At 52.8% G+C, this 20,984-nt stretch overlaps 1 protein-coding gene across 5 annotated transcripts in view; it reads left to right on the forward strand.

Moving 5' to 3' along the window:
• LOC116949519 (MICAL-like protein 1) overlaps nt 1–20,753 on the forward strand; it is a 43,334-nt gene extending 22,581 nt beyond the window's left edge. For 4 of the 5 annotated variants that reach the window (XM_076072380.1, XM_076072383.1, XM_076072382.1 and 1 more), the window contains 10 exons: nt 1,517–2,418; nt 3,372–3,971; nt 4,922–5,463; nt 6,870–7,019; nt 10,047–10,173; nt 11,886–11,976; nt 12,684–12,757; nt 15,502–15,616; nt 16,705–16,751; nt 17,551–20,753. In XM_076072380.1, coding sequence (XP_075928495.1) covers nt 1,517–2,418; nt 3,372–3,971; nt 4,922–5,463; nt 6,870–7,019; nt 10,047–10,173; nt 11,886–11,976; nt 12,684–12,757; nt 15,502–15,616; nt 16,705–16,751; nt 17,551–17,765 — 2,863 coding nt within the window. In that variant the 3' untranslated portion in view covers nt 17,766–20,753. The remainder of the gene's footprint in view (nt 1–1,516; nt 2,419–3,371; nt 3,972–4,921; nt 5,464–6,869; nt 7,020–10,046; nt 10,174–11,885; nt 11,977–12,683; nt 12,758–15,501; nt 15,617–16,704; nt 16,752–17,550) is intronic. The other variant, XM_076072384.1, reaches the window with a different exon arrangement.
• The last annotated feature ends 231 nt before the right edge of the window (nt 20,754–20,984 follow it).

The following is a 20,984-nucleotide window of genomic DNA, read 5'->3' on the forward strand; positions in this document are numbered from 1 at the left end:
ATTTTCCACAGCAGTCATCGGCCCTGTACTCTGATGGCTTGACAGGACTCTCCAGAAAACAAGTCATGGGTAAAGAGGTGTAATAATAATAATCGTCGCAGGAGGTTTGGTGGCTGAATTTGGGAGTTAAATACCATGTCTCAGATAGAGCCAGTGCACCTCTGATAACTTGGGTTCAAATCCAGGTTCCAGCCATTCGTGATTAAACCAGTTTGTCAAGTGTAGTGAGTTGATGATCTCAGCCAGGCTTGCTGTGATCTGGCGATTACTAACATATGTCGTAATATACATAAGATCCGCAATTATCGTATATCATTCACTTTTCAAAGTATCACTACATCTTTGCAAGTTTTTTTTTACATCTCGTGTCCTGATCAAATATCAGCAACATGAAAAGTGCCTTTTATTGTCAGTTTCGTAATAACACACATCTCAGTAGTTGTATTCACGGGTAGTTCTCCCCTCTTCTGATCTTGTGAGATACCTGATATGTCCTGGTTTTTTTGTACCTCCAAGGTGGCAACCCTAGGTAAGGTGGGTAGTCACACATGATTGTGTGTGACACATGATGGTGTGTGACACATGATGGTGTGTGACACATGAGTGTGTGTGACACAATCGCACATGATTGTGTGATTGTGTATGGGTACTCCCACCTCTTCCGTGATGTCTGGACGGCTTGGAAGAATAGTCCATATACCCTCTAGAAGGGCTGTCCAGAGCTCCATGCAGTGGGGGAGGGCCTTGCACATGCAGTGACGTGAGCAAGAATTTGCAGGGCCTCAACTTTACTTCTTACAGTCGATGTTCGTACCGTCACTTGTTTGACTTTGCCGAGTCCGACACGTTCCTCCGTTGCCATGTATGTGCAGCGTGCTATAAACGTTCAACTTCAAACGGGTGTGCTCGTGTATTTGCGTGATCAGCGTGTTGCTATTTGTGTGTACCCTGGCTATAAAATGCTTGCTAGTTAAAGTGTTTTTCATCATCATCATCATGATCTTCTTTAGCCATGGCTTGTCAATTTCTGGATAAAGGCCCCCTCATGCTGCTGTAATCTCTCACTGTCCCAAGATGCAGTGATCCATTTAACTTTTGCACACACGAGCTGATTTCATTGCTCCATCTCCGGGGTGGATGCCCTCTCAGGCGTTTTCTCTCCCTTTGACTGCCACTCCAGCATTCGTCTCAACCACCTGTGCCGTCACCCATTGTATTAGTACAATATCTCTAACTTGCATTTCATCATCATTATCATCATCGTTATTATTAACGTCGGTTTTAAATTGGAGGTTGGAGTGCTTTTTGCATATGCATGTATGTTGAACTTCTTTTGCACTGTACGTAGCCAACCATGCTAATCGGAGGTGTGGGGAAAGACAACAAACTAAACTATAAATATGCATTGCATATTTAACTATAAATATGCATTGCATATTTATAGTTAATGACTCCTTGCCACAGCAGTGTGGGTGGGCCTCAGCTGGCAAATCTCTGCCTCTTTCTTTGTGTGCAGGTGCAAGGACTGCTGTAACACGCTGCTGCCTGGCACTTACAAGCTGGGCGCAGACCCCGGGACCTTCGTGTGCACGCACCACCGCACGCCCAGCCACCTGTCCCGGCGGCCGCCGTCTGTCCGCCCACCCCGACCGCCCCAACCACCCGCCGACGTCAAGTCCCCCGACTCGGGCCCCAAATCGGATCCCAAATCGGAGACTAAAGACGCCGAGATGAGGAGCAGCAGCAGCAGCGGCAGCAGCGGCAGCAAGGTAGACGTGGACCCGAGCCGGTCTCGTCCCGATGGTCTGGCTGACACCCGCGGCCCCGAAGGAGCAGAATTATCCCAAAACCACGGCTCAGAGTGGCCTTCCCACACCAGAGCGGAGTCTCTGACGGACCCAGAAAGCGCTTGCCGCTTTAACGGCGATGGTAGAGGAGAACGGAGCAGTGGGGAGGAGGGCGTCGGAGGCAAGGAGGCGGCGAGCACCACCACCACCACCCCCCCCACCGTGAATGGAGTGCAGGCACCACTGGGGAGCGAGCCAGACGCCCAGGGGTTAGAGGACGCATGCGGAACATCGTTTGCCGCGGCAGCGGGAGGAGAAAAGGGGGGCGAGGCGGCCGATAGTAGCACACCGCCCGCCGAGAACAAGGCCGCCACACCCGGCGGACCGGAGATGACGGCGTCCGGTGGAGAGACGTCTGGTGGTTTTGCCGAGGCGTCGAGCGGCGAGACCGACTCCGGCACGGCCGAACGGAATCGTTCGGCGGCGGAGGAGAGGAGCGAAGGGGAGGGCGCTGCGGAAGGCCACGGACACGCCTCTGTCCCCACCCCCGCCCCGAGGAGGAACACAGAGACACCGTCCCCCAGCACGCGGCCTGTGCCAAAACCACGGGGCCACGCGGCGGAACAAACAGGTAAACGATTCTAGCGCTTGGCGCAAATCGAGAGACACGCATTGGGCAGAAAAATGCCTGCAGGCTGGAGTAATAATAATTATATTAATGTACACAATGGTTTTCCATTATTATCTTGGCAACCAAAGTTGTCCTGCTGGCGCCTAGAATGATCTTGGTAGTCTAAACCCAGGGTTGTGTGCATTGTAGACATACAGTGCCTTGTACGGTTCAGATGTACGTCGCGCTTAACTGCCAACGCGTCCCCAGAAGCTGCACACACAGTGGGACGTGCATCCTGGGGAAAACAAGAGGCCTTTTATTCGCTTAGATCCTTTATCATTATTTTTACTCGTCATTTTTTTTTATATAGATGAGACAGTCATGCATAGGCAGAGGAAAAGGTGAAGGTCTTGACCCTGGGAGTAATTAGGAGCCGAGAACTTGGCAGCACGAATATCTGGTAGAGGGGAATTTCAGTCTGTGGGGCACGGCCACTGTGGGTGTTGTGGTGTCTGCCAAACAGCCCCGGCGTTTTTTAGAACAGCTACAAGACACGCACCACATTTTATACAAAAATCCTGCTGTTTTTGAGCCTTGCTTCTTTTTCCTCTCCCTTCAGTAAGTAGATATAATTGTTGATTGTGCCGTTGACTGTAGGCTCAGTGTCGGGTCGGTGGCGGGTAGTTGCTTAGACTTAATTTAACATCAGCGCAGTATAACTCCTGTTATCCGTGACGAAGTTGGGGGCGAACATCACGTATCTTATCTATATTCTAACCAACAACCACGGGGAAACCATTCGCTAGTAGGACACCCCCAGGGTCAAAACGGTGGCCGTGTGACCCTGGACTGCACGGGAGAAGGAGCGACCTCCCAACGAGCAGATCGGCGCACAATCGATCGGCGAGGGGAGCAGATGCAGCGAGTTAGCGCGAGCGCCGCCTTCGCGCGTGTTTTCTGTGTACGTTCAGGCTCGACGGCGGCGCTTCCCGTGCCGCGACCCCGCAGCATGGCGGCGCCCATCTCCCCGCCGTGGTTGTCCCTGGTGGGGGCCGAGTCCCGCAAGCGGCCCGCGCCCCCCCCTCCTCCGCGCCCACCTGGCCTCAACGCTGGCGTCAGGAGCCCCAAGCCGGCGCTTCCCGGGAAACCCGCTTCCTTTCGCAAACCGGACGACCTCGCCGCTCGCGCCGCGCGCCCACCGGCGGCTGCGTCGTCAGAGCGGAACCCGGAGCCGTCCGGCGGGGCGCGACTCCGGCGCGAGGGCAAGAGGCAAGAGGCCTCGTGGTACAACCCTTTCGAGGAGGAGGACGACGACGATAAAGGCGACGAGAAGGGGACCGGCAAGGAAACGGAAAAGTCCGAACGCAGCGAGGCGGCCGCCGAAAATGGGCACGCGGGGACGGGGTCGGAAGGTTTGGGAAGCGGATCCGACCTCGCCACGGGTGAGGTCGGCGTGAGCTCGCAGGAGGACGGGGAGACGGGGAACCTCAAAGTGGCCGACCACCCTTGGTACCGCATCACGCCGACTGGGAGTCCGCAGACTCGGAAACGGGTTGCACCTGCAGCACCCGGTACGCCCGGCGCAGTCCCAAAACCCTCTTTCACGAGCATTTGTGGTTTTTCCTCTGAAATCCCTCGCAAATGATGGGGCTACGCTCAAAACTTCGCACGGACAGATTGAAGAACCCTTTTCTATGATGTTACATTTAACTCTCGATTGTACGTGGGCTGATTACCCGGGTTGCAGATGAGCCGTGCCTTGGCCAAAATAAATAACGTGTCTTTGCGTGTGAGGTGTGTTAACTGTAAGCTGCCCCCTCTCTAGTAATACAAACATACTAATGTCTTGTGCCCCCCCCCCCATTCTATTCAGATAAATGCATATTCTTTGGGTCTTTCGGTGAAGTCACGTAGATATGTTCAAAGAAAATAACAGAAAACTACGACGTTTCGATCGCAACACAAGCGGTCGTCATCAGGAAAAGGGGGTTGGCTTCTAAAGGCAAACTGTTTATAAAGGTTAAAAAATGGGCATAGCCCAAGTGTCAACAGCATGAGCGGTGTAGCTAATGTTAATGTAAGGGATTAAAAACGGTATGCCCCAGCATTTAGGGTGGTGCTAGAATGTGATGTAGGGCATTGTAAGAGGTGATGGCAGTAAGTGGGCAATGATGGTGCTGGTGGTGGGTTTCCACCAATTAAAAAGGGCTGCCAAGTAACCATTGCATCTCGCTTTACACACTCATGCTGGTGACGGTAGAGGTTGCTGCTAGAGGTGATGGAAGTGCCCACTACGACCATCACCTCTTACAGCGCCCGACATCACCTTCTAGCACATATCTACGTGACTTTACAGAATGACCCAAAGAATATGAATTCCTGGAGTCACGAAAGTTTTAAGTCAAGGTAAATGCATGTTTCACATTATCGGTGTTTTTACGTGGGACACCCCTCCACCACGTTGCTCCGGGTAACTGAGAGTTGACCGTGTCCCCTGGTGACTCGCTATGTTTTTCAACAGGGAAGCGATTGCCCGGATGCTCTTCCCAGCCGTCGACGCCGCCGACCGCACGCTCGCTAGCGCGGGGACCACCCCCCCCCAGGCCCCGGTCCACAGAGCCCCCGCTCACGGCCTCTGAGACGTCACTGAGCGTCGCTCGTTATGTAGCCGAGCCCGCGGGCCCCTCCAAACCCTGCAGCCAATCGCAACCGGCGCTGTCCGCGCCGGCCGACGCTGCCGTCGCCCCCGTAGAAGTGCCGCCACCCGTCGTGGCCGCCCCCTCGGCAGAGGACTCCCCCGAGATCCCGCAGCACGAGGTCAAGCCCGCAGCGCCGGACTCGCCGGACGGGGCCCCGCCCACGAGCGACGCCCCGCCCACGCCATCGCAGGCCACACCCCCTCCACGCCCGGCCACGTCCCCCGGCCTGCTGGTGGCCAATGGGACCTTGAGCGCGGCCGCAAGCCCCGCTCACTCGACGGGAGACACGCCCCCTCCTCGCCCGGCCACCGCCCCCACGCGGCTGCCACCCCAGCCTCCTGGCACGCCCAGCGCCCAGCAGAAGGTCAGGGACGCCCCTCTACGTGTTGAGCCGTCAGTCCTTTTGTGGCGTGGTGCGAGATGAAAGTTCTGCTCCTGTCGCACGACTTTGTCGGCTCTTGCCGTTGTGCTGTACAGCTCGCCGATGTGCGTTTCTGGTTGCACTGTGCATTGTTCTGCATAATAATGATAAAATATATAATGGTTTACTTGTGTCTTCAGGAAAGCCACCAAGCAGGTCCTGCATTAAGTGTCTTGACAACATTGTGTGTTTAAAATGCATGTGGAAGGAAACAAGAGTACCCAGGAAAAAAAACATACATACGCGCAAGGGGGCAACGCTCTATCCCAGTACAGATTTAAACAGATGGCAATTCGTCCACTTGCTTTACTGCCTTCTGGCGAGCCAGGGTATCGCTCCACAATCCCCACAGGAAGGCAGTTTCACAACATTTGTGCGATCCACCAACCATCGGCTCTACAGCACTCCACGTTCCGCTCCACGTGCTGGGAGCTTCTTCAGGAGCTGATTTCTGGAGTTACTGAAGAAGCTCCCAGCACGTATGAGCGAAACGTCGGACATCGTGCCAAACAACATGGTGGGGTACCACCTGAAAGCGCGTGTAACTGTCCTGTTTCTGAAAGTAACTTGCCAAAGGGTTTTTAATCAAGTTGTGTAATCTGACCAACACAATTATATACTCTTAAAGCCTTTTGACCAAATCACCCCGGAATGTGCCTATAGTCTCATCAGATCTCAGAAGCTAAGCCGGTTTTAACCTGGATAGTGCTTCATTGGGTGACAACCATTCACAGCTAGTTGCTAGAGGCCGCTGATGATACTGTTGTGGGGTTACATAGTGGGCAACAGCAGTTGGCAGTGCAGCACAATCCAGTGTTGTACTGTGCTTCTAAGCCCTCACATCTTTGTTACCCGCCTTCCCATACCGGCTCTGACCAGCGTGGCGAAGTATGGTCAAACAGCCCCCCACGACCCAGCAGTGAATTGACAAGGGGCTGTAATGTCTTTACTGTAGGAAGCGCAAAGTAGCTGCAGGCACTGTAAAACAATTCTCGCTACGCAAGTGCACGGAAATCCGCGGAACCCCGCTGTGTACCGTTCTCCTTTGCAAGGATAGGCAGCCCCGACGAAGTGGGAGAAACCCGTGTTACTTTTCACAGAATTCAGCTGTTTGTCAGGAATGTGGCGGCGGCAGCTCAAGTCTCCACGTGGTCTGAGCAGCTGTGGGATTCGGTCGGATGTCCCGAGGGCCACGTAAAGCTGCTGGCGTTTTCCCCACTCAGTCCGCCGTCGGAGTGACGGGTTGGTGTCTACGCCGCTGCATTTCTCATTATTGTGATCTCACCCCGCCCGGCTTCGCTTGTCTTTCGCTGCTTCCCCCCCCCCCCCCTCCGCGTGACCCCTCCCAGACGATCTGCAAGGAAAATCCCTTCGACAGGAAGCCGCTCGTTACATCCTCCTCCCCGTCAGCTGCTCCGGCTCAGAGAAAATCCCGGAACGGACCGAAGCCACGCCGGCCCCCGGCACCGGGGCACGGCTTCCCCATTATCAAACGCAAGGTGCGATCGCTCGGCCGCTCGCGCCATAGAACTTCGACGTTTGTTTTTTCGCGGCGCGTATAGAACCGCGTTCCAACCATCGCACCTCCGATTGGCACGGTTAGCTATGTGCGATGCAAAAAGAAGCTCAACTTGCATACATACATAGATAGTGCACGGCAGCCACGGCGATATCGTATACCGTTGGAACGATTACGAATCGCTCGCAGTGCGACTGCGGATCACCGATCTGAAACCACGAACCACACGGCGATGCCGCTGCCCGCTTCCATAATCCGCCGGCAGCGTTTCAGATATCCGTCGGGCTGATACTCCCGCACATTTAGTCGAGCGACATGTCGCGTGTGGTGGTGGGGGTAAAGTGTGGGTGCTCCCCACCTCTTCCAAAAACGTCTGTTCAGCATGGAAGAGTAGGCCAATTTTTACCCTCTCTTGTGAGTTGAAGCCCTTCCACCGGCAGTGGTGACAAGTCCACTGCTTACGCCGTCCATGGGGCCGCAGGGTTTGGAGGGGCTCGCGGGCTCGGCTACATAACGAGCGACGCTCAGTGACGTCTCAGAGGCCGTGAGCGGGGGCTCTGTGGACCGGGGCCTGGGGGGGGGTGGTCCCCGCGCTAGCGAGCGTGCGGTCGGCGGGGTCGACGGCTAGGAAGAGCATCCGGGCAATCGCTTCCCTGTTGAAAAACATAGCGAGTCACCAGGGGGCACGGTCAACTCTCAGTTACCCGGAGCAACGCGGTGGAGGGGTGTCCCACGTAAAAACACCGATAATGTGAAACATGCATTTATCTTGACTAACTTCCCGGCATCGGCAATCAACTCCCCCCACCGTACAGAAGACGAAGCGCTGTTCTCGCGTTGCCTTTCCATTTGTGCCCGAGGTTGCATTGCGACATTCGTTTCCTGGATTCGCTGTCCGTTGAAGCGAGCTACGTGCCATGTGTTTTTTTTATTTTGTATTTTTCTGCTTGCTGCGTGCCAAGGCTAGGCTGACCCTTTAGTGTAGGGATGCTGTTTTACTCTCAGCCATCTGTAAGATTACAAAGTCATAATTATTTGTAATTTATAGCCTCCCCTTTGTGAGCCCACATTTCCTATACCCAGCTTACTCATGTGATCGGCTGGCCACTCAATTTTCTATTATTCTGTTCTCAGTGACCTTGATGAACGGCTCGTGGCGGGCGCAATAAGAGGGGGCGAATTGGCCCCCATAGGTCTTCCCGTCGGTCGTATCGCGCTCTCTCTCCGCATAGCAGGGTGACCGAGCGAGGCATCGGTCCGTGAGCGAGGAATTTCATTAAACGTAGGCAAAAACAACTATAGTCACTTTCCACAACATCGCCAACTTATTATTGAGTGTGATGTATCTGTCAAGAGAGAGAGACAGAATCCACAAACATGCCAGCCTATGTGCGGACCAAGGGACAGCGGTTATGCAGGGCAGGCCAGGGTCGGAATTACTCATGAAAGAGGTGAATGAGAGCAAGTTAGAGTGTATGTGAGGAGAGCTGAACTCAACAGTTCAGTTTATCTCCATATATATAAAAGGCAAAGTTGTGATTATGTGTGTCTGTTCAAAATGTTTAGCGTACTTCCCGACATGCAACAAACTTGAAATTTGCCATGTGGGTACTTTCCAGACTGTACACCGTGCAAAAATTATAAAAATACACTTGTATTTTTTTTTGGAGGGGGGCAGGAGCTCAGTAATGCTTATATTTTTTGCACGGCAAGTGAGCTGTGACGTCAAATCTGTCACGTGACCCACGCATGTGGAAGCGTAACCCATTGTAGTGTAGTGGTTAGCGCGCTGCGCTACGAACCCGGCGACCCGAGTTCGATTCCCGCTCACGGCCACCACCGGTGACGATTATTTGAACCGGACCTGGGCCTCCCCTAGGTCGACTCAGCCTCAAACGAGTAACTGGTGTGGTGTGTGAACATCGCCACTGGAGAGACAAAGGCGGCCGGGCGTGGTGAATCCAAGTCCCGGGCGAAGCCGGGTAGGAAAGCTAGTATTTGATATTCTTAGCCATAATTATTAACCAGAGAGATTGAAATCAAATTTCGATTTAAAGCTTTCGTGACTGCAATGATTCATCTTCTTTGGTTCTTTCGGTAAAGTCACGTAGAATGAGAATAAAATAATAAATTGATAAAATAAAATAACACAATTTATTATTTTATTCTCATTCTACGTGACTTTACCGAAAGAACCAAAGAAGATTGAAATCAGTATTTAACTTGGTATATATATGCTGATTATCGATGTTGGTGAGATTTGTGTGTACACACACACATATAACTGGATATGAGATGTTTTACGACTTTGATCGTTACTGTTTGAGATGTGTACACACACACACACATATCACTGGATATTAGATTTATTATGACTTTGATCGCTACTGTTTGATGCTGGGTGGTTTTGACGTTTTTGGGCCTTTGTGCCCCATCCTCAGTAACCGTGTTTTATTAAATACGGTAAGTCCTCGCTTAACACGTATCACGCGAGAATGTGTTTGCGCTGCAACTCGCTTCTTCCATTCGGGGACACTTTCTGCACGACGTGGACTGCGCGCCCCGTTATAACACGGAACCTATGACTGTTACAATTCTGGAATGCGCACTGTTACAATTCGGTTTCTGTATGAATGCATGTATGTTCGACTTGTTTCGCACCGTACGTAGCCAACCGTGCTAATCGGCGGTTCGGGCCGATGACGAACTACTTTCTTGATCTGCGCGGCTGAGCGCTACAGCGATACAGTACGCAGAAAGATGCAGTAAAGCGGCAGCGTACCCTCAGTTATTTGTCTCGCCTTCTTACTGTGTGCGCACTTACGCCGTAACTCGCCAGACTTTATCGTGACATCATTTATGGGCTGACCGTTCTTATTTAACGCGTTTTTATCGCTTTCCGCGGCACTTTTCAAGAACGCATATACCATGTCCAAGTGACCTCACTGGTGGCTTAGTTTAGCTCGCGAGCAGCTGGCACCATGTGTGTGTGTGCACGCGCGCGCAGGTCCAGTCTGGGGAGCCGGTGCCAGAGGAGGAGATCCAGAGCGAGCTGGAGCGCATCGCTAGGCAGCTGGACCGGCTGGAGCGACAGGGCGTTGCCATGGAAACCAGCTTGCGCCAAGCGGACGGAGGTCGGTGTTGACGAGTGTTTGTGCCCACCGAAAGGGGCGATGCGAGAAAGGCTCTGATCTTGTAGATGCTAAACTTGGGCTGTCACGAGTGTTAAACCTTGTCGATAATTGTTTTGGGTTTTATGGTAAGGAAAACCTAAATGGCTCTCTTGGTACGTGATGTCACATCAGGCTGGCAGTACAACAGTTACTCCCGTTATATGTAACGGTGATATTCTTAGCCGTGGTAAAACCACTCATCTGCTTGGCACGTTAATCTGACCTGAACTGTCATGTGGAACTCCTGCACACATCTGAATTCTGGAGTTACTTCTAAGACATCTGGCCAGCGTGGAAGAGAAGGCCAAGTACCCTCTAGAGCTCCCTCTAGTGGAGGCCCGTCCACCGGCAGTGGTGCTTAGCAAAGAATGTCTGGGCTGTGCCTTGACCCTTTACCTTTGAGGACACACTGTATGTACGTACGAGAGCCATTCGCATTTTGGGTCGTGCCGTCCGTCAACTGCCTCCTTAACTTTACTCACCCGGGGCGGTACCGTCATCGACACGCACAAACGTTGACTCCCTGCACCTCCCCCACCACCTCTTGTCTCCCCACCCCGGCTACCAACTCGCCCTCCCACACGTCTGACACCACGTTACCCGCAGCACTTTACGAGATTTTCTTGAAAATATTTTCCAACTGGATTGCGATTCTCAGAAAAAATATTTGTAACGAAATAAAATCCAGCCCAGTGAGCCAAAGTTTCCTCCTCCACGAACCCCCCCCCCTACCACTACTGCTGTGTACCCCCAACCTCTGCCGATCCCTTGCGTTATGGGAACCACATGCTCGCGGCATCTGACTTTGCCGGTAACCACGAGAGTCGCGGCGATTCTACGATAAATCTCATACGTCACCGATAAAGGCGCAGCCCTGCAATTGCTCGCCCGTGCCTCCGCTGGCAAAAGGGACTCTCTTAGAGGGAGCTCCAAACACACGCGGAACTGTGCGGCATGAGCGAAAATCCGCACTGTGGCCACTGCTCTGCTCGCTCTGCGTTCAGAGACGCGGCTTTGATGTGTGACATGTGTTTTGTATCAGCGGGGCGGTTGCTTCCATTTGTGGGGAACGAGCACGCTTATTTATTTTTTATGTTCCGTATATTTCATTACTTTTAATCGCTGGTAGCTGGAGGAGTGCTGCATTGTAGGGTTTTACCCTTGCCTCTGTGTTTGAAGGTCATGGGTTTGAAACCAGCTTCAGCCGCCAGACTGTTTGTGTTCTGCCCGCATGTGCCATGTGAACTGGGTGTGATTGAGTAATGTGCCCCGTGCTACAAAACAGAACCGCAGTCTTTCTCTTGGAACGGCCACTAGTAGTATCGCCTCCTGTAACTAACGCATCGTCTTTTTTTACAGCAGCCTCCCAATTGGCCGCTGCAATTGGGTTGGAACCCACCGTGGAGAGATTACGTCGACTCCAACGTATTCACCCTGTTCTTAAGCGCACTACGAACCCGGCAAATTGGGTCAGTTTCCAGGCCGCAGCCAACATGAGTGGTCCTGGTCCACGCTTAGGCCGACTCGGCCTTAAATGAGTAGCGGGTACGGTGCGGTTTTTTTTTTTCCGGCCGCACCACCCACTCGCGCGCCAATTCCAACCTTAACGTGCGCTCGCCAACGGCGCTTGTCTGAAAACACCGCGCGGTGGGCGGGGATCTTTGTCTTTGTAGAGGAGGGCGAGAATCCGATGATCACAGACTGGTTCAAGTTGATCCACGAGAAGCATCTGCTTCTGCGCCAGGAATCTGAGCTCATCTACATGTGAGTACACCCACCGTGCGGGGTTGCTTGTCGCCGTCTGCAGGACTCCTTATTAAGATTAGCGATTGCCCTCTGGCGGTTCCCTCCGGCGATGCGGTGCAGGAAGGGCTGCTTATTCCATGCGGGCCTGATGAGGTGGGGGGGGGGGGGTGCACAGTGGGTCCGTCCGTACCAGAGGACCGGGCTCAAAGGGGCCCTGCGTTTTACATGGACGCGTTTACTTTTTTTTTGTACCGCACATGGCAAGCGAGAGGAGCTTCCCAGTCGGCATGCAGCATCAACCGTGTTGTTTAAAACAGCTCGGGGAAATGGCGGAACGCCACAGTGAACGTCAAATAAAACCTTGAACAGACGTTAAGGCAGAATGGGCGACGATGCGATCTGTTTTTTGGCTGCCGTGCGTTCTGTCCGAGGAACGGCTGCAATGCCCATCGTGTAGTTGCCGCGATTTTTGTGCCGACGTATTTTGACTTGGGACTGTAGAAAATGTAGCCTTCGGCAGGCGGCGCCCGGCCCCCTCCAAGCCGCAGTAAAATGGAACCACTTTGTGGTTTACACGTTTGCGTCACCATCCGTGAGCGCTTGTTTACTCGTATGCGCGTGCACGTGCGGCTCTCCGGCTTTTCACACGCGCCATTTACACGTTATGGGACGCGCCCACTGCCTCTGGTATTTTCAGCTGGTAATGTGGGGATTTGTGTACGCAGATCCAAACAGCAGATCCTGGAGGAGCGACAGGGAGACGTGGAATTTGAGCTCCGGCGCCTGTTCAACAAACCCGGTGAGTGGTCGCACTGTGACCCAGCCAAAGTGTCCCCACGTGTACGCGTGCATGTACGCGTGCGTGCACGCGCGTCTTGGGTTGTCGTCAACGATTGTGGGTTTCGATTTAAAGCTTTCGTGACTGCAAGGATTCATCTTCTTTGGTTCTTTCGGTAAAGTCACGTAGAATGAGAATAAAATAATAAAATATAACAATAAAATTATCACGATGTTTCGGCCACAACACAAGTGGCCTTCTTCAGGTGAAAGGAACAAACCTGTCGGGACGACAGAGCTACAATTGTAGACCCGACAGGTTTGTTCCTTTCACCTGAAGAAGGCCACTTGTGTTGTGGCCGAAACGTCGTGAGAATTTTATTGTTTTATTTTATTATTTTATTCTCATTCTACGTGACTTTACCGAAAGAACCAAAGAAGATTGTGGGTTGCCATTCGTTTCAAGAATCTCTTCTCCTTTGTCTCCTTTTCACTATCTCATTTGTTTAGTTTTGCTCGCTCCCTTCGCCAAAATGTAAAGGGCATATAATGTACGCGTAATTTGCAACGATCAGTCCTCCAATGGATGAAGGCCTCCGCAATCTGCCGTCATATCCCAGGATCACGCAATGTTACAGTCCGTTTGTCACGCTCGCGCGATCCAGTTCTGTCGCTCACAACTCCGCGGCCGACAGCCTCTCGGACGCGTTCCATGACCGCCACTCCATCTTCGTCCTTTACCATCGGCCACCGTCCCTTTTTGCCGTGACGCGTCCTGCCCCAAAACCTCACTCGCTTATCTCGACTCTTCTCAACAATGCCTTGAACCCGCGTATGGTGATCTTGATCCACGTGGCCCTCTTTCGGTTTTTCCAGTATTGTTCCAAATATGCATCTCTCCGCCCTTCTCCGTGCACTCCTCGTCTTTTTGCTCTGCAGTGTTGTAGTTCATCACCATGTGCCCGAGCGATTTGTAGTACGCGCCCATTGAACACTTTCGGCACATCGGTGTGTTGCGTGTGAATTAATAGTCGATGCTCGCTTGCACAATTGAGGTATGTCTTTAAAATAATCATCCTTAGTCCATCGGGAAGACCTTTTCGGTCTTAACAATGCACTTTTTCATCCACTTAATCGTAATGCGCTTAACAAAAGCCGGCTTGATGCACCATCATATTTTAATTCGTCAAATTTGTCCGGGATATCACCTTCAGGCAAGGCATGCATCGTGACCCCAAAAAGAAAATACTTTTTATTGAGGGAGTCTGTGCCCCGCTGAGTGTTGTGTGCTCTGAGGCAACTGGTTTTTGTTACATGCGGTCGTTTATTTTTGTAAACCTTATACTTTTAATACTAGCGGAGAAACCATCAATCAGCGTGCGTGTCGTTATTCTTAATGGGAAGAGGGCAGAGGAGGACGAATGAGAGGAATGTGTCCGCTGTGTCTGCAGCGCGCTCCCACTCTCCGCCGTACGCCAGAGCTGTCCGTGTGTGTGCGCACAACGTAACGATCGTTCAGACAGCAGCAGCAGATCTCTAGAGCTCCCACTCGCGGGGGGGGGGGGGGTGGGGGCGGGCCTTCTGCCAGCAGTGGCGTGAGCCAGAAATTGCAGGGCTGCGCCTTTACCTTGTTACATGGTTAGCCGTTTAGAGTTAGGAAAGTTTCAAGGTTCGGTTGAAATAATGATCAACTGTGAGTGGAAAACTGTCAAAAAATATCACGATTGGAAAGATCAGACCAGCCTTACTTAAAATGGCTCATCTCCTCATAACAGAGCCCAGGCGCTGCAGGGCAGATGCATTGTACCTCGGGTGAATGCTGCGGTGGGTGCAATCGCCCTAAGACACCACGCGCCGTCTGCTTCGTTACGGATCCTGTGACGCCATTCACAAGAGTGGGCCCCAATGTGTTCCAGAGTCGTGGTCCACCGTAGCCGAATAAAAACGAAAAAGCGACGCTGCAAATTACTCGATTGGAATCTACACGGCAGTCATCGCCCCCCGCTTGCGGAAGCCTGGCCCCCGCACTCGCGTGTTCGCCGCTAGTTTGCAGAGGCGCGCGGTTCGAAGCCAGCGGCGGCAGCCAGCCCCCTGGTTCCTTCTGACCGCTAAAGATGCACGACGCGCCATCTGCTTGACGCGCAGTGGACGTTAAAGATCCCGTGACGGCAGTTCGCGAGAGCGGGCCCGTGCGTGCCGGCGTCATGGTCCAAATTTTGCCAAATAAAAATCACACTGCAGAATTACTAACTTGGTATTAGCAGTCATCGCCCCCCCCGCCGCCCCTACTCTGATAACCTGACGGGCCCCTCCAGAAAACGAGCCATGAGACTCGGGCCTTCCCGGGTCAACAAGCGTAACAAAGAATAGTAAAATAATCGTCATCATCGTTCGAAGGTGGCTGGCTGTCTTCGGGAGCGAATACCGCGTCTGTGACACTGAGCCAGCACAGCCGGCATCCTGGGTTCGAATCCAGGTTTCTGTCACTCGTGATTAAACCGGTTAAACCGGTTTGTCAAGTGTAGCGAGTTGAGTCACGAGGCTTTCCTGGGTAAACAACGAAGTAATAATAAAGTGATGATAATATAAAACTAACTGCCTCATTGAGCCATGCGCTCAAGGTGGCGGTTGGTCATGGGTCGTTCCTACGACCGGTTAATTAACCCATCGTCGGCACAAGCCGCCCCGTACCCTCAATGGCCTTGAGGACAACAAGCGATCAGGCAAGTTGGTTGTGATAACGAGGCCGCGACTGTGATGGCTCAGACTCGGAGAAGAGCGCGGAGGATCGGGCGCGCGAGGAGGAGCTCCTGCAGGAGCTGGTGAGCATCATCGAGGCACGCAACGCCATCGTGGAGAGCATGGACGAGGAGAAGCACAGGTGAGGGCGCGTGCCGCTGGCGTGTGCCGCTGGCGTGCCCGCACGTCGCTCAAAGAACGCTCTCCCCAGAGTCTAGATTTCGGGGTCGCGGAGGGTGAACCAGGATGTACGGTTACTGCGCTGTTGTGTCCCAGGCGCAAGGTGTGGCTGTACGCAGCCCTGTTGCTCCCCACGCGGTGTTTCGTTAACGCCGGTGCGCGGGTGATTGTTTAATTTCCAAAGTTGTATTTAAGTTCCAGCAGTCCCTCGGTTAACTTTTTAATCTGTTCCACGAAAATTACCTGTTTACTGAAATAACTGTTAATTGAATATAGGAATTGCATGTTAAAAGCGTTGAGCCGTTTCAAGTCGATCGGAAGCTGACCTTTAGCCTCAGTGAGGCATGGCTCAGCCCACTTACGAGCACTTGGATTGGCCGAAATTCGGGGCCCGCGTGCATAAGGTAAATGTACTGTTAATCAAAATTGTAACGTTAGTCGAAACCATGGGGTCCTGTGTGAGGCGAAACGTTAACCGAAACAACCATTCACCGATGTCACTTAACCAAAAGGACTACTGTATCCATAATTGCACGTCTCGCAATCGTTCCTACTTCTCGTGTCGGCGACAAAATCGTACTGATTATTATCGTCATGGGCTGCTCCTCGCAGCCCATGACGACAAGAAGCAAGACAAACCGATGACGACACCACCACACCCCTCGATGTACACAAAACCTCTTTTGCGTGCGATTTTCGTTATCCGCGATTGTTTTCTAAATCCGGGCCATCCCTCCTGTGCCAGCACCCTGGGTAATTGAGCGCCCACCGTCATTGAAATAATCCGCCCATGTTTCCCTCGTTTAATTAAAAAAGCCTGGGAACTTGGAACCGCGTCGGGATTTGCGGCTTCCCTTGAGAAGTAAAAAAAAAGTTAAAGTCTGTAAACGTCTGTAAACGGCGCTCTAAATATTCAACATCAACAGCGCTGGAGCCTCGCACCAGCGCTGAGAGCACGAGCGCGCGAGAGCAAGAGCGTTGACGCGTAGCGTGGGGGGGCGTGGGGGGCGGCTCACCTAACGTTTGTGATTGATGGCGGGGGTCCTCCAGGGATGAAGAGGAGGACAAGGCCCTCGAGGGAGTCATGCTCAAGAAGGGTGAGTCATCATCACCCCACCACCACCACCACCACTCTCGCAAGCGCTGCCTATTTCATTTTAGTAATCATATTCTTGGCACTTTACAATATTGAACGCCATGTGTTCACCAAATCCCCCCGGATCGCGCCCGACCTCATCGGATCTCGGAAGCTAAGCAGGGCTGATCCCACAATGGTGATTGGGAGGGTGACCACCCTGAGCGCCAGGTTGTCGTAGGCAACTGCGTGGCTACGCTACTCGGTGCTACACAGAGGGCAGTGCGGCGAAATGTACAGTATGGTAGTACTGTGCTTCTATGCTCCTACCTCTCCATGTGGGGACCGCCTTTACTAACCCACACTGCCCAGCATGGTGAAATACAGATAAAATATCCCCCACGGCCAGCACGGATTGACGGCGTCTGTAATTGTACACCGTGCATGTTGTACATTGATCGGTGCCGATGATGCACGTGTGCGTGCGCGCCATGCCGGCCTTAATAGGCGCTAACTAACAGCACTTAACATGTAGGTGTTCGCGGCCAACATAACGTACGATTCGTAAGAGGGTTCTGGGTTGGGCCTAGGTAACGATCTGGCCAGATTTTTTGCCGTGAACCCTCCTCCCCACCACCCGCCGAGAGCCAAGCAATTAAACCATCGTCAATGCACCGGCATTTTACGAGCGAATTGTAATCGTTCGTGCTCACAACCACGTTTGGCGTTTCCGAGAACGACGTCTCGATTGAAACTGCGTCAAGCATTACGGCACTTGTCCCCAACGGGTTTCGTGGGGGGGATTTTTCTCTGTCCACAAGCAGAGTTCCTGAAGGCGGAGATGGACGTCCGCTCTACCTCCTCGCCCTCCGCACCGGGTGACAGGAAGAAGGGAAAGTTCAAGCCGCTCAAGCTGCTCCGTCGCTCCAGCACCAAGACCGACAAGAAGAGTGGGAGCAGCGGGGGCAGTGGGGGCAGTGGGGGCAGCGGCGGGGCCTCGGGGGGCAGCAAGGGCACGGCTGGGGCAGCAAAGTGAGCGGTCAGCGGCGCCTGGGTTCGTCGTGGAGGCCGGTGCGAAGACGTAGGAGCAGCGTCGTCAACTCGGGCCGGAGCGGTTGCTGGAAGGCCGTGAGCCTCCAACACGGTTGTCAAGAGTGGTGGTGGTGCAGGTGGTTGAGAACAGAGCATGTGTGAGAGTGTCGTGAGTACATGGCACTGGCCGTGCCTGCCTGTTGATATCGGCTGCTTTTGACAGGAGGCATGTAATGATTCGTTGACCAAACAATCGGTGTGTACGCTCGCCCACGTGTTCCATCGGATTAATTTTTTCGTGGTTTATGAGACCTTCCTATAGACCGAACGAAACTGATTGAGGCTCAAACAGTGGTGCAGAACGTACGAGGACGAACGACGCCGGCGAGACAAACTAGAACGGGTAATTTAATCAAAGCATTGGCAAATATTTAGCGTGAATCGCGACAATCGGATCTCAGAGGTGGGGGGGGGGGGGGGGCGGGGGAGAGGTGGATCATTATTACATGGCGATTTGAGAGGCTGCTTGCAAAACACCCCTGTGCCCACGGGATCACTTTGCGAGTCGTGGAGCAGAGGGCCGGTCGCTGCTGTTGGAGGCCTTGCCTGTTGTCGCCACGCTGCACGACCTGCGGTCAGCAGTTCACGGAGGGTAAAGGTGCAGCCCTGCAATGTCCTGCGTCGCCGCTGGCAGAAAGGGCCTCTGCTGGAGGACGCCGCTCCATTAAGGCCCCCTCTAGAGGGCATTTTGGCCCACTCTACCACGCTGACCAGACACGAGTACCCACACTTTACCCCACCACACAAGACCTGCCCATAAACTGTGCTGTACTCATTTATAATGCTGGGTGGCATGAGGCGGAGGGGACGGTGGCGTGGATTCATAAATGTGCTCCAGTGTTTCAACTCCCGCGCCGGGAGATCGATCCGATTACTTGCGGAATTGCAAGTCCCAAGTGTGTGACCATTACACCACTGGCAGAATTCCACGCACGTCACGTTGCCTGTGTGTGTTGTGTACGTGAAGCCTGGCCAGAATTCTGGAAGAATATGGTAGTGTTACCACGAACAGCCTCATGCCCACACATCTGCGGGTGATTTGACCCTCCCAAGTTACCGTCATGCTTCTGAGAGGGTCACTCTTGCGAATGAGACTGCTATCCTGGCATCTGGAGTTCCCATCTGGTCAAACTAAATACGCTTGAGGGTCAACAGCAATTTCGGCAGCCCCATTGGTGGGAAAAAGCATTATAAACACTTTATATACTTGCAATAAAGCACACTATTATTTCACAGTGACGGTTATAATCTGCCCACACACGTGCGAGACTGGGAGTCGTTGTGTTCTCCGCGCGTGTGTGAGTTGTGCACACTTGGTCATGTCTACTCAAGTGGCTCTGGTTATGATGAATCCTCCGCTGGAGCAGGATTTGTTTCTGGGCGAACTGAATTGTCAGTGTTGAAGCAGAGCGAAAGCAAACGGACGCGATTATACGCGCACAGATGGAACGATGTACGACCGCGCATTCTGATGTGTGGCCGTGTGGAGGTGGTGTCTACGCGCGTGGACTAGAATCCAGCACCGTTGAGGATCGCACAGATGTTGTCAAACTCCCTTCCCGTGGGTCTTGAAGTGCCTGCCAGAAGGCGGTGGTTCAGGCAAAGTGTGGACTGGCCCCATCTGTTCTGTCTCTGTGGGATCGAGCGTTGCCTCCTCGCATGTGCGTTTTCTGAGTGTTCTGCTTTCCTCTCACACCCACATGTCTGCGTTCAATCATTAATATATAGAGGACCCCTCCTGTCCTTCCTGTCACTCTTTTTCAATATATTTTCTCATCAGCCAAATCACTATGGCCGTACCGAATATTCGTCAACAAACACCCAATATTCAAATTCAGTTGGCTGTTCGGTGCATTCCCTTTTATAGGATTTGGAGAGACGCACTCGCCATAGGATAGTGTTATTTAATGGTTTACCAGCGCTTTAGTCAAGCCTTAATTCCAGTGTTTTAAGCGCGTTTATTTAGAGTTGTAAGCGCTATATCAACTGTTACAGTCGTTTTGTATTTAAGCCCAACGTTAGTTCCCGCGTCATAGGTGAGTAGTGTTGCCGTCGTTGGTAGGTTAGCATGTTCCGTAATTTAGACCCTGATGGCGTTGTATTTATAAAGCGTTTGTAAGTAAATCATATAGCCTGCATTTCTCTACGACAGCTGCCTTCTCAACTTGTATTCGCATGGTTCTGTAATTGTCAAAAGCTGTACGACGTTGGCCGCGCGCGTGCGCGCTAGGGGGGAGGTAGGGGTGCGGCAGTTAGTGTGCCGCCCAACGAAACCCGGCGACCCGAGTTCGATTCACGGGCCACCACATCTGACGGTGGTGAATATTTGAACCGGTCCTGGGACTTCCATAGATCGACTCAGCCTTGAATGAGTACCCGGTGAGTCGTGTAAACTTCGCCACTGGGGAGACAAAGGCGGCCTGATCGTGGCGTTGGTCACCCAGCCCCGTCGTGTGCCGTGCCGGCCTTCATAGGTGCTCGCTAACAGCACTTGCCTCAAAAACCTGTTGGGGTTATATGGGGGATCTTTTGTTTTTGTAGGGTGTCTGCCTTCCTCGCCTTGGTCCTTCCTGCCCACTTCACGTTGTTTTGTGTTATTGGCGAATGCTGGTCGTGCGCTAATGTCTGTTCGTGGAAGAACGGCAATACCGGCGTGAAATCTGTCGCAGTGCATGTCGAGGATTTTCTGTTTCTCCCCGAGGGTTTGGTGTTAATAAAAAGTGGGGCCAAGGGCGACTCTGGACGGATGACCAAATTTAGAGTGGTTTGCAATCACTCGCAAGCTGCGTCACCTTTCCAAAGTGTTTATTTCAACGAGACTTTTAAGCACATTTGATATTTTGCCGTGATTTTTTTTTTTATCGGTTCTGTCCCCCGTGACTTTAATTAACTCGGTTGCTATTGTGTCAAATAAAGGCATGTGGAAACCACACGGGGGGGGAGGCTGCCGGTCTGCGTTGGAAGCCACGTGCTCATCCGTCACATCTGCGCGCCCTCCCGACCCTCGTGAACCTCCAGTGGCCGAGTCGATGATGTGTGGTGCGCGGAGCCGCGTGGTGCCTCTACAAAACGCCGGTGGCGAGCGGCCCAGTGCAGAGCGATCTGTGTAACAAGTACCGACGTGGACATTACGTAATATACCAGTAAACAATGTTGCCGTGTG

This window comes from Petromyzon marinus, chromosome 37 (genome assembly GCF_048934315.1).
Source record: "Petromyzon marinus isolate PM22_M1 ecotype Great Lakes invasive population chromosome 37, UKy_Petmar_22M1.pri1.0, whole genome shotgun sequence".
Lineage (NCBI taxonomy): Eukaryota > Metazoa > Chordata > Hyperoartia > Petromyzontiformes > Petromyzontidae > Petromyzon > Petromyzon marinus.